This window comes from Onychomys torridus, chromosome 16 (genome assembly GCF_903995425.1).
Source record: "Onychomys torridus chromosome 16, mOncTor1.1, whole genome shotgun sequence".
In the NCBI taxonomy this organism is placed as follows: Eukaryota; Metazoa; Chordata; class Mammalia; order Rodentia; family Cricetidae; genus Onychomys; species Onychomys torridus.
Window position 1 is genome coordinate 1,660,456 of NC_050458.1, and position 12,950 is coordinate 1,673,405.

A 12,950-nucleotide genomic window follows, 5' to 3' on the forward strand; every position below is an offset into this window, starting at 1 on the left:
ACCAGTAGGATGTGACCCACTTTTCTGTTTTTAAAATATAAATGCATGGTGGAATAAAGACATAGTTCAGTGGGGGAGTGCTTGTCTATGATGCTTCAGGCTCTGAGTTCAATCCCCACCAAGAGCACAAAAACAAAGTGCACATACATGTGCATACACAAAGAGAAGAAGGAAGAGAGGAAGATATGATAATGAGTATGTCTCTAATATCAAATACAAAAAACAAACAAGAAAGACAATATGATCTTACTAAATCATATTTACTTGCTAGACTGCAAAAGGGACTAGCATGCTTGCCTACAGTTACTGTAATCATTTAATTCATAACTCTACAGGTGATAGTCTATAATGATCATACAACTTCTTGGAAAACTATGACTCTCTGTGTCTGGAACCAACACAAATATGTGGGGTGATAGATCTTATTCCAAAAGTATGAAGGGAATTTGTTAATGTTTAGAGTTCATGCAGGCCCCACTCTAAGGTTCTGGCCTTTATAATTTAGTCTGTAATTATAAGTCTGCATAAAGCTTAGCCAGAGCAGTTTCTTACAAAACTCCATTCCAACCATTAATCACAATACTCATTACAGCACTGATGCAAAGTAGGTCAAAATACATTAATAGATTTTTAGTTTGTATTTACTTCATTTGCTTACATGCTAATTATCATTTAATGATAGACACTGTTTCCTTATAGCAAAATCAAAATTTAAATCCTAAGATAGCCTCCAAGCGTTTTTATAATTAAGAATTGAAGAAGCACCTCATTTATTTATTTATTTATTTATTTATTTATTTATTTATTTATTTATTTTTGGTGCTCATTTATTTTTGAGCCTTGTACATGCTCAGCAAGCATGCTCTATCACTGAGCAACATTCCCCAGCCCACCTAGTTTCTTTCAATGCCACATTCAACTGTCGGGTAACACACGCAACTTTTTTTGTATTGTATGAAAGCTTAAAATAATATCCCACAAGGAAGCTTCCTCTGCATATAAATACAACCTAATGTGCTTCGTCTCAATATTTCCTATTAAGGCTACAAATTAGTAGGAAAATAATAGTGCCGCCCACGGGCTTGCCGACTTTTTAATTCTGGAGTCTGACAACAGGCAGTAGGAGTGAATGAGCGAACGGACGCAAATGTTGGCAAATGTTAAATGCTAGTCCTCCCCGAAGAAATACTCAGTTGTGAATTACACGTGCCGCGGCCTCAGACTCCATGGAGCCCAGTCTGGAATCATCCAACGGACCTTAGGGAGGAAAAGCCGCTCCACTGCACTATCACTGCAGGAAAGCGCGGGGAAAGCCTGCTCACACTCGTGCGCACGCCTTACACCTGCGTCCCTCCCCGCTCCCAGAGCACCCGGGCCCGCAGGGCTTCCGCAGTCAGGACGCTGGCCCCCAGCTCCCGAAGCTCCGCGCCGCCACACGCCGCCAATCACACAGGGCTCCAGGGAACCCCAGCGACCAGACAGCGGAGGCCCCGCCCATCGAGCCCACGTGACCCTCACCCCGCCCACAATACCCACGTGACTCGCGCCGGCCTCCGCGCGCGGCGTGTGTCGCGGCCGGAGCCGCCATTGTTCCGCCGGGGGAGGACAGCGGGGCCTGGCGCTGGCGCCCCGACGCCGCTTAGCGGCCGCCTCTGGAGACACTCTGTCCCCGCCGCCCCCTGTCCTCCTGGCGGCGGCGGCGTGAGGCCGGCTGCGGGGACTGGGAGCCCCTTGGCCCTCCCCGCGGCGGCGGCAGCGGCGGCTGCCAATCCTCCGCTCCGGCGTGAGGGGCGGCCGCGATGCGCTCGGCCTGAGGTGTCGCGGCCCTCGTCGCCTCCCACGGCTCTTCCAGCGGCGTCCGTGCGCCCGGCGTCATCCCGCGAGTGTTTCTGACGGGAGGGAAGATGGCTGCACGGAGCTGGCAGGACGAGCTGGCCCAGCAGGCCGAGGAGGGCTCTGCCCGGCTGCGGGAGTTGCTATCGGTCGGCCTAGGTTTTCTGCGCACCGAACTGGGCCTCGACCTGGGGCTGGAGCCGAAGCGGTACCCGGGCTGGGTGATCCTGGTGGGCACCGGCGCGCTCGGGCTGCTGCTGCTCTTCCTGCTAGGCTACGGCTGGGCCGCGGCTTGCGCCGGCGCCCGCAAGAAGCGGAGGAGCCCGCCCCGCAAGCGGGAGGAGGCGGCCGCGTCGGCCCCGGCCCCCGAAGACCCAGCCCAGCTGAAGAATCTCAGAAGCGACGAGCAAAAGAAGAAGAACCGGAAGAAGCTGCCAGAAAAGCCCAAAGTGAGTAGGGACGAGGAGCCGGGTGGGCCAGGGAGGCCAGCTGAGGACGAAGTGATAGGTGAACACGCTCCTGGAGTAGGGGATAGTCGGAAAGTGTAAGAATCCGTAGGAAAGTCTAGTTTCCTGGATGGAAATTAATTCTAGGGGTAGGAATAAAAGTGCCCAAACTTGAAGCCATCATGTGGGAACCTTGGCCGCACCAACTGCATGCCCTTCCTCGAGGCCTATAGAAGTAGGCTGCATGTGGAGGTTAGTGGAACCTTGCGCCGACGTTGGGAAGTTCTGGAAAGATTGCCTGGGAGAGAGATGTCTATCTCTAGCCTCGTTGAGACTTGAGACTGTAGCTAGTGGAGAATATACTGTGACCTAAAAACTCTGGCTTAAAGAGGATTAAAAGTGTCCAGATCTAGACATACTTCCATCTTAGTTGGAAATGTTAAAGGGAAGTGGTTGCTCTGTCTTCATTTGGTGTGTGTGTGTGGGGGGGGGAACACTGGCACAGGAGCTGAGCACGAGGAATCTGGCTATCTAATATTCCTTTGAGATATATGACCTCCTGAGCAAAAGCTAAGGCAAGTTCAGCTTAAAGTAAGAGGGAGTGATAGATTAGAAAGCTGAAGTTGAGAGAGGGACCCAGTTTGCTGGACCACGTGTGAAATGCAAAAGGTAACCTATTTTTATCAGGCCTTAGTGTTTTACTAATGTATTCTGTGTTGCCATTTCTCCATCATACATACAATTTTTATATTTATTTGTTGGGGAGATCTTGTGCCGTGGCACGCTTTCGGAAGTCAGTCCTGTTGGAGTGGGTTCTCTCCTTCCACCACGTGGGTCCTGGGGACTGAACTCTAGTAGTCAGGATTGGTGGCTAGTGCCTTGCCTTTTACCCACTCAACTGTTTTACTAGGCGGTTTTACATTGTGTGTGTGTGGGGGAGGGGGGGGTGTTGTTCGAGACTGGGTTTCTCTGTGTTACCGCTCTGGCTGTCCTGGAACTCCCTTTGTAGACCAGGCTGGCCTTGAACTCACAGAGACCAGCCTGCCTCTGCCTCCCCAGTGCTGGAATCAAAGAATGGTGTACGCCACCACACCTGGCTGGTTTTACATATTTTTAAAATACTTTACAGTTGAGAATATAAAAATTGTACAACATGAGAAAGATCTACTAGCAGCATGTAGTGGCATATGTGTTTAATCCCAGCACAGGGGCAGGTGGATCTCTGAGTTTGAGGCCAGCCTGATCTACATAATGAGTTACAGGACAGCCAGAGCTACATAAAGAAACCTTGTGTCAAAAAAATGAACTGACGAAATACTGTTTTTGTATCATCTGAATGTAACCCTTAACCTTTTAGAACTATTCAGTAAGCCAGTTCCAGGTTCTGACGATGTAGAGATGCACTCTGATAATGTTTGATGGGCAGGCGGAGCAAGGTGTGCACAGAGGAGTTAGTCAATCATGGTAGCTAGTGTGGGAGACAGATTCATAAATAGTGTATCATGGGCCCTCAGTTGCAAAATAGAGTGTGATCACATGTTGGTGTGATTTGGACGGTAGAGACTAATTTCAGTTTGAGAAATTTAGGAAAGTTAATTCAGGAAGCTGGGTTTCACTTCAAAAAAGAATATTGTTAGTTAACAATACAAAAAAGAAGACTGACAGCTCATCTCGTAAGTATTCATGTTTTGCTTGTTAAGTAAAAAAAATAGGATAGGAAGAAACCTAGAAGAGTATCCGTGTAATAATACTTCCTTAGGTCAGAGAAGAGAAAACAACCCACGTAGACTGTGCATAATTTAAAGTTCAGAGAACAGCACTAAGTAATGTTCTGATGAAAGTCAAGCTTCAGGGTAAAGGGGAGCTTGAAACAAACCACACACATTAATCCTAAGGCCTGTGTGGATTGTGGCAGGTTGTGAAAATTTCAAAGCCTCTTTAGAACGTTTAGAATTTCAGATGGACTTGAGTTGAGAGACAGGTGCTCCAAGAGTCCATTTGAACTGCACCATGACACCAGATGACTCATCTGAAGGAGGAAAACATTTCTGTAAAAAATGTACATCTTACTTGAGACTTGGCCCATCCTCCTTTTTGTTTGTGTTAAGGAAGGGGAAAGGGATAAGTCTACTGAGATCTTTGAGGAGTTGGATCATTGAATGTGAGTTGGGTGAAATGGGTAACTATTGAAGAAGTTAATGCCCTTAAAACTCGACTACAACTCAGAAATATAGTTTACATTCCAGCACAGGCACAAACTTAACTTTTCTTTAAGCAGTTTGTGACCCACAAAATTGGCTTTTTGTTTGATTATAAGGCCTGACACCGCCTCTGTCCTCCCCTTAGAAAAATACTGCATTTTAGGGCTAAGTATTAACTTCATTATTTCCTGTTCATTATATTGTACTGTGCTACATTTTTACTTAGGGGGGGAAAAAACAAGGCCTAGTTTCAAGTTGAAAACAGAAAAAGAGTGTTTTGTGTCTTACTATGAAGGGGATACAAAAGTAAAAAGCTCAGTGACTTCTCAGGGAGCTTTATAGAAGATGTCTGTACATGTCCACTCCTCGTGTGTGCTTTGCTTTCATGGATTAAACCAACTAAAGATCAAAATTTATTTTTAGGGACTGGTGATGTTGCTAAGTTGGTAGAGTGCTTACTTGGCATGCATGAATCCCTGGATTCAATGGCCAGCCCTGCTTAAACTGGGGTCTTGGCATGTGCCTATAATCCCAACATTCAAAGTAGAGACAGGAGAATTAGACTTTCAAGGTCATCCCCTACAATTTAAGGAGCTTGAGGCCATCCTGAGACACATGAGACCCCTTCCCCCCTCCGAAAAAAAAAGCAGTGATTTTTTTTTTTTAAACTGCACCTGTACTAAATTAGGTAGAGACTTTTTCCTTGTCATTATTCCTTAACCTATACTGCATAACAACTGTGTACATAATATCTACTTTGGACTAAGTGTTATTAATCTAAAGATGATTTCAAGTGTATGGGGATGTGTGTGGGTGACATACCAATATGGCATTTTATTTTATAAGCTACTTGGCATCTGTACATTTTGGTATTCTGGAGAGCTCTGGAATCCCTCCCCAGTGAATACTTAGGGACTTTATCAAAACATTAACAGTACAGCCCCACTTTGTTCCCAGGGGGCACCAAATGCCTGATCACAGTGGTTGATTTTAAAGTAAGAGGTTGAATCGAATTAATGGAAAAGCCTGAGAGATGATGACAAAAGCTGGATGGAAACAGTCTCTTAGCCTGCGAGGAACAGGGAGCCCTAAATTTGAGTAAAGCATTTAACCTACTCTGTCTGACTTAGTGTGTGTCTAAATTGAAGATCTTAGCTAAAACACTAAAGGGTCTCCCTTCCTGGTATTTGCAGTAGTCAGTTTGAATGCTTCTTACAGCTTGTAGATTTCTGAGCTGTATCTCAGCCTACTTGAGAACAGGATCCAGGGAATCTGCTTTCTTTCTTTCTTTCTTTCTTTTTTTTTTAATGTGTTTTAATTTTATACATCAGCCATGGGTTCCCTGTCCTCCCCCTTCCCGCCCCCACCCCCACTTTCCCCCAGCCCCTCCCCTCCATTCCCCTGTCCTCCAGGACCAAGACACCCCTTGGGGATTCATTACAGGTGGATTCAGTACAGGCAGGTCCAGTCCCCTCCTTCCAGGCTGAGCCTGTGTCCCTGTGTAAGCCCAAGGTTCCAAACAGCCAGCTCATACTTTAAGGACAGGTCCTGGTCCCAAAGCCTGGGTGCCTCCCAAACAGATCAAGCTATTCAATTGTCTCACTTATCCAGAGGGCCTGATCTAGCTGGGGGCTCCACAGCCGTTGGTTCATAATTTATATGCTTTCTTTCGATTGGCTATTTGTCCCTGTGCTTTTTGCAATCTTGGATTCAACAATTCACACTCTTGCAGTCCGTCCTCTTTCTCCACAGTTGGACACCTGGAGCTCCAACCGGGGCCTGGCTGAGGATCTCTGCATCCACTTCCATCAGGGAATCTGCTTTCTTGTACCTGACTGTTCAAGCTGAACTTGGAACTCCTGGGCTCCAACCTCTGCCAGAGTTTCTGGTGCTGCAGATGTGCCCCACTGCCTGGCTTTTTATTTGTATCCATAACAGATTTGAAAATCACTCACTGGAATAGAGCTATAAAGTTTCTATTTTTGTATAAGAGAACTTTGTTTCTCTTCTTTCTGTTTGTTTACTTGTTTTAGAGATAATGTCTCACTATGTAGCTCTGGCAGTCCTGCCTCAAATTCAGAAGTCCACATGACTCTTACTCTGGAAGGCTGGGATTGAAAGTGTGCACCACTATATCCAGCTGACCTTTTTTTCTAAGCTAGTTAGAGTGCCACATATTTGTAATGTCAGTATTGAGGCTGGAGAATTAACTGAGATGAAGGCTAGCCTGGGCTACATACTGAGGTCCAGGCCATTTTGGACTATGGTGTGAGACACAAAACAGTAAAGATCTCTCTAACCAGGCAGTGGTAGTGCACCTAGGATGCAAGCAGAGGCACAAGGGTCTTGAATTTGAAGTCACTCTCAGCTATACAGCAAGATGTCCCAAAGAATCTTTTTTAGTTGAGTCACTTATTCAGGTGGGTTCTGTGATATAAACTACTAGTTTCTATAACTGAGCATTCTATATTTCAGGATATTTTGCCTACATATAATTTTACTTTTATTGTTTCATTCCATTATTTAGTTTTCTCTTAAGTCATGCAACCCCTATTTTCAAAATTCATTGTTTGTATGAATGTGTGCATGTGTGAGTGTAGAAGCCAGAATCAATGTTGGATATCTTCTTCAATCAATCTCCTCTTTCTTTCTGTCCTAAACATTTTATTATGTGTTTGAGTGTTTTGCCTGCACACATGGACACAGAGGAGGGCAGTGAATCCCTTGGAACTGGAGTTACAGATGGCTGTGAGCTATCATTGGGTACTGGGAATTGAACCCCACTAGAGGAGCAGCAAGCACTCTAAACTGCTCCTTCAGTCCCCCCTTTCTTTTTCTTAATAACTTAATTTTATTTTCATTTTTATATAATATATTTTGATCATATTCCTTGCCCTCTCCAACCTCTCAGATCCTCCCCACCACCCTACCCACCCAACTACATATTCTCTTTCATTCTCTGTGCTCTCAAAACCAAAATAAGCCAGTCAGTGGTGGCATGGTGCACACCTTTAATCCCAGCACTCAGGAAGCAGAGGCCAGCTTGGGCTACATACAGAGTGAGTTCCAGGAAAGGCACAAAGCTACACAGAAAAACCCTGTTTTGAAAAAACCAAAACAAAACAAAACCCAGCAAGACATACCCACATACATACATACCAAAACAAAAGGTGCACAAAAAACTGAGTCTGTTTTGTACTGACCAACTACTCCTGAGCATGAAGCCTGCCCTGGAATGTGGTTATTATACATGGTAACACTCCACTGGGAAAAAGTTTTATTTCTTACTATATTATTTTTTGCCTATTCTTTGAAAATGTCATATATGTATACAATGTATTTTGATTATACCCATACCTACTACTCTCTGATTCCCTCTAAGATGCCCCCAACTTCACATATGCTCTCTTTTTTTCAGTGACCCACTGAGTCCAATTAGTGCTACTTTTATGTACAAAGGTACGAGGGTATGGAGCCATCCCATCTACCTTAATTTAGGTAACCTACCAGTAGTCACACCCAAGAGCAAAATGACTCCTCTCCCAGCTGCTGTCAACTGCTAATAACTGCTTAGCTTAGAATGATTCCTTGTGAATTTCTGCCCCTTACATGAGGGACTTTTGATTGGCTTGATCTTGGCAGCTGTTGGGCAGGTAACACAGTTGCTGTTTGACCTTGAGTACAGTAGCCATGTTATGTCCAAAAGATGGCATTTCACAATGCTTGTCCTCATCCTCCTGCTCTTACGTTCTTTCCTCCCCATCTTCCACAGTGTTCTCTGAGACTTGGAGGGGTGATTATAGATAATCCCATTTGGAGCTGAACATTCATGTTGTTGTAATTGGTTATGAGTCACTTCGTTAACTATCTCCCACTGCAGAAAGCTTCTGGCCAAGGTTGAGAGCAACACTGATCTATGGGCATAAATATACATTTTTAGAAAAGCAGTTTTGATATCATGTTCTAAGCACAGTAACAATAATAGTTAGCTCCCCAGCGCCCCCTGCTGCCAGGGTTTTAACTAAATTGTCTTGCTGGTTTTGTGTTTTGGTTTTCTTTGTTGTTTTGTTTTTAAAGAGAGCGAGAAAAGGAGAAAAGGAGAAAGAGCATCGTTGTTTGGGTAGGGAGTTGGGGAGGATCTGGGGGGTTGGAAAGGGCAGAGAATGTGATCATTTTCCAGCTGTGGGCTTGGGAATTAGGTTTACAGTACCAAGCGTAAATTCTCCCCAATTGTTACCCCATAACAATCATTCGGGGGGGGGGGGGACACCAATTAGCACATATTGCCTGGCAGGTGGGTATTGTAGCATGAAGGGTAGGTTGCTAGGTAAGATCATTAATATTTTTCCTCTCCCAGGGCTCTACACAGCACCTTTCACATTATGGAAAGCTAGTCAATGGGGAAAATCCCCAGATTGATATGTCTGTCTTATGATATACTATAGTGAATGTACCTGATTTCATGTGATTTTTCCATGTTCTGCAACCAGTGTTCCACCTTGTTTTTTGAAACAGGATCTCTCGCTGAATGTGGAGCTTATCAGTTGGCTAGACTAGTTGGCCAGCAAGCTTTAGGGATCCCAGCCTGTCTGTACCCCAAGGAGTTACAGATACAAGTGGCTTTTATGTGGGTGCTAGGGAGCTGAACTCCTGTCCTCATGCTTTTATGGCTGGCACTTTAACAATTGAGCCGTCTACCCAGCACCCCAAGATTTATTTTTAAAACTTTGTTTTTATTTGTAGAGTGGCTATATTGAGTCTTTTAAAGATTTTTCAACCTATATATTTTTAATATATCAGCTCAATTTTTATCCTCTAATAAAACCTAGCTTTTAGGTGTGAGTTGCAGGTGCTCTATCTCCAAACCTGAGAGGAGGGGCACTTTTCACTTGATGCCTTTTTTCTTTCCTTCATTCTTTTTCTCTTCTATTGACATTTTAAAAAAGCATTCTTTTATGTGTTTTCCATGATGCTCCAGGTCAGTTCAGGTGACCACTTAGGTGAGTGATCTTTAACAGTTGTTACTTTTTGAGTTTCAGGTAGAAGCACTTAAGAATTAACTTCAAAGAAAACTCATTTTAGCTTTATTTAATATAGTTAATTCATTAACATTGAAGTCATAGCTGATGGTACTGGAATTTATATCTGAATGAAGTTTGTCTAATATAAAGTTCAGATGTGATCTTTTATAAATCACTTGTGAAGGCTAGACACCATTTCAGCTCCTTGGTGTGAGGTCATTTTAAACAGTGAAATCACTAACAGAAAGCACAAAAAAAAGTGCAATATAAGTGGTTCAAAATAGGCCTTAAAGGGATACCTGTTTCTAATGATGAGAACTGAAATACAAGGCAGAATATTACATTGACCTTGGCTAAGAATGTGCCTATGAAGCAACTCAAGTCTTTTGCAGATCCATGACTGCCCTCAGGCTGCTGAAGTACCTCAGGTACTGATTCTGTGGCTATAGTTCTTGTGAGTGGGCAAGATCACCATTGCAGGATTTATGAATACTAAGGATCAATTTCGTGTCAAAGTCTGTCCTTTCTCCTATTGAAACCTGGTGTTTATTTTCAAGCATCTCCAAAGCAGAGCTCAGTTTCTTGCCCCTCTCCCAGCTTTTCCTATTTCTGTAAAATATAAATGACCATTCATTTAGTTAGTAAGACTAAGTCTTGATAGTCATCCTTAACTGGGCATTTTAATCCCTTGGGAGGTGAGGTGGTGCCTAGAGACTCAGGAGTTTAAAAGGCTAGTCTGTGCTTCCTGATACTTTGCCTGAAGAAAATAAACAAAAATCATCCAACCCCAGTATCTATCCATCAGCAAAGGGTCATCAGTTTTGTCTACAAGAAGTTTACTCTGTCTTTTGGGACTGCAACCTTCAAGCTCACCTGTCGAGGCAATACTCTCCCATTGGCTGCTTCCAGAAATTTCTCAACACCTGAGTAAGGAGTCTTTGTTTTGGGGTTTTGATGTGTGTTTGTTTTTAGGTTTGTTGCTTTAATTTTTTAAAAGAAAATTTTGTTTGTGAGTATTTTGCCTGCATGTATGGCTGTGTACCACATGCATGCTTGGTACCCAGGGAGGTCAGAAGAGGGAGTCAAACCCCCTGGAATTGGAGTTATAGATATTTGTGAACTACCTACCATGTGGATGCTGGGAATTGAACTCTAATCCTTTGCAAGAGTAGTAAATGCTCTTAACTCAGTGGTTCTCAGCCTGTGGATTGTGACCCTTTGGGGTTGAACAACCACAGGAGTCCCCTCAGATCATTGGAAAATGCAGATATTTACAGGGTGTCATAATGGCAGCAAAATTACAGTTATGAAGTAGCAATGAAAACAATTTTATGGTTGGGGTCACCACAACATGAGGAACTGTATTAAAAAGTCGCAGCATTAGGAAGGTTGCAAACCACTGTCTTAACTGCTGAACCATCTTTCCAGCCCCTATTTTTTGAGATGGTTTTTCTCGTTAGCTCAGGCTCACATATAACTCAGGAGCCTCCTGTCTCAGTGTCAGTATGGTATTAGGGTGTTCTGACTCTTGAGTGCTGTGATTGCAGGTATATGCCACCATGCTTAGCTAGTAAGGAAGTCTTTGAAACAATAAATTGCCATCCTGTCCTAAAACCAGCACTTTGTAGTTTTTGTACTCTGAATCAAAACCTCTTTCCACAGCCTATGTCGCCCATAGCCAGCTGCTTTCTTTTCAAAGCCAGCTGTTAGCTCTTTCTTATTTGCTACTTTAAACTACACTGGTGGTTTTGTTCTTCAGAAATGTTTTCATAGTTCACTTTTTTACATGAACAAATGTTAAAGCTCCTAGAACAGTCTTTCTCCATTAGTCTTATCAGTCTTTAGATCTTACCCTAAAAATTACCTTAGAAAGCCAGACATGGTGTCTTAATGTCTATAATTCTAGCATTTAGGCAGTGGAGGCAGGAGGATTAGTAGTTCAAGGTTGGCTTGGCTCCATAGCAAGTTTAAAGCCAATTGGGTTAATATGTATATATATATATATATATATATATATATATATATATATATATATATATATATATATATATATATATATATACATATATGTGTGTGTGTGTGTGTATACATACATACATATATACATACATACATAGACACACACACATACACACACATACATCTCAGAAAATCCTTTTCTGATCACTGTATTTGAAAATCATCATCCCCTTCAGTATTCTGTCTTAAAATTGATTGTTTCCAATTAATGATCACCAGGATGTGTCCTGTTTGTTTACTTTTCAAGGGTCTTTTCCAAGATTAGACTCCTCACCTAGTAGAGTGCGAAGCAGTGATAAACCTTGCCTAACATGAGAGGCTGTGACTAAAATAACACTTTGTAGTTTATTTGGGTAATTTGTTATTGAGCTAAATAATATATCTTTTAATATATTTCCAGTAGAAATGTGATTGTTCTTGGTTTTGTTTTATTTTGTTAGTGGTTTTGCTGGTACTATTAAATAAATTTGAATGGGGCTAGATTCAGTACCCAGCACTCACTTGGCAGCTAACAACCATTCATAACTCCAGGTCCAGGGTATGTGATTCCCTTTTCTGGCCTCCAGAGACTTCTGTGTGTACACAATGCACATATATTCGAACAGGCTTATATACATACATGTAAAATTTTAAAAATAAATGTTAAATCTTATCACTTGACATATAGGATTTCTATTTTTTCTTCTTGATACATGCTAAGGATTAAACCCAAGTCTCATACGTGCTAGGGAAGTGCTCTACTGCTAAGTTACAGCTCTCTCTTTGTTTTAAAATCTCTAATCCTATAGCTTTAATTATTAAAAGACTAGTAATTTGAGGCTGCCAGATGGCTTAGCAGTTAAAAGAAGACCCAAGTTCACTTCCCAGTACATACTGTCAGGTGGTTCACAAGTGCCTTTAACTCCAGCTTCATAGGGATCAGATGCCTCAGGGGATCCCTCTGTTCCACATGCCAAACTGTCAACCCTGCCTTCATGGTGGTGGGATTATAGACACATATGCCTGGCTTTTGTATAAGTGCTGGGGACTTGAACACAAGTACTCATACTTGTACTACAGGCACTTTACAAACAGGCATCTCCCCAGTCAGGAAACCCTTGTTCATTTCAGGTGTTGCGTGTGTGTGGTGTGTGTGTGTGTGTGTGTGTGTGTGTGTGTGTGTTTTGTTTTGTTTTGTTTCAAGACAGGCTTTCTTTGTGTGCCTCTGGCTGTCCTGGAATTCACTGTGTAGACCAGGCTGTGTGCGCCACCATGCCCAGCTGAAACCCTTGTTCTTAAGAAAGAGATCCTTTAGCCGGGCAGTGGTGGCGCACACCTGTAATCCCAACACTCGGGAGGCAGAGGCAGGTGGATCTCTGTGAGTTCGAGGCCAGCCTGGTCTACAGAGCTAGACCAGGACAGGCTCTAAAACTACAGAGAAACCCTGTCTT

The 12,950-nt window shown here is 43.2% G+C and overlaps 1 protein-coding gene across 4 annotated transcripts in view; it reads left to right on the forward strand.

Annotated features, from left to right (window-relative positions):
- The first annotated feature begins 1,541 nt into the window (after nt 1-1,541).
- Nucleotides 1,542-12,950, forward strand: part of Mtdh (metadherin) — a 55,609-nt gene continuing 44,200 nt past the window's right edge. For all 4 annotated transcript variants that reach the window (XM_036207994.1, XM_036207996.1, XM_036207997.1 and 1 more), the window contains exon 1: nt 1,542-2,282. In XM_036207994.1, coding sequence (XP_036063887.1) covers nt 1,905-2,282 — 378 coding nt within the window. In that variant the 5' untranslated portion in view covers nt 1,542-1,904. The remainder of the gene's footprint in view (nt 2,283-12,950) is intronic.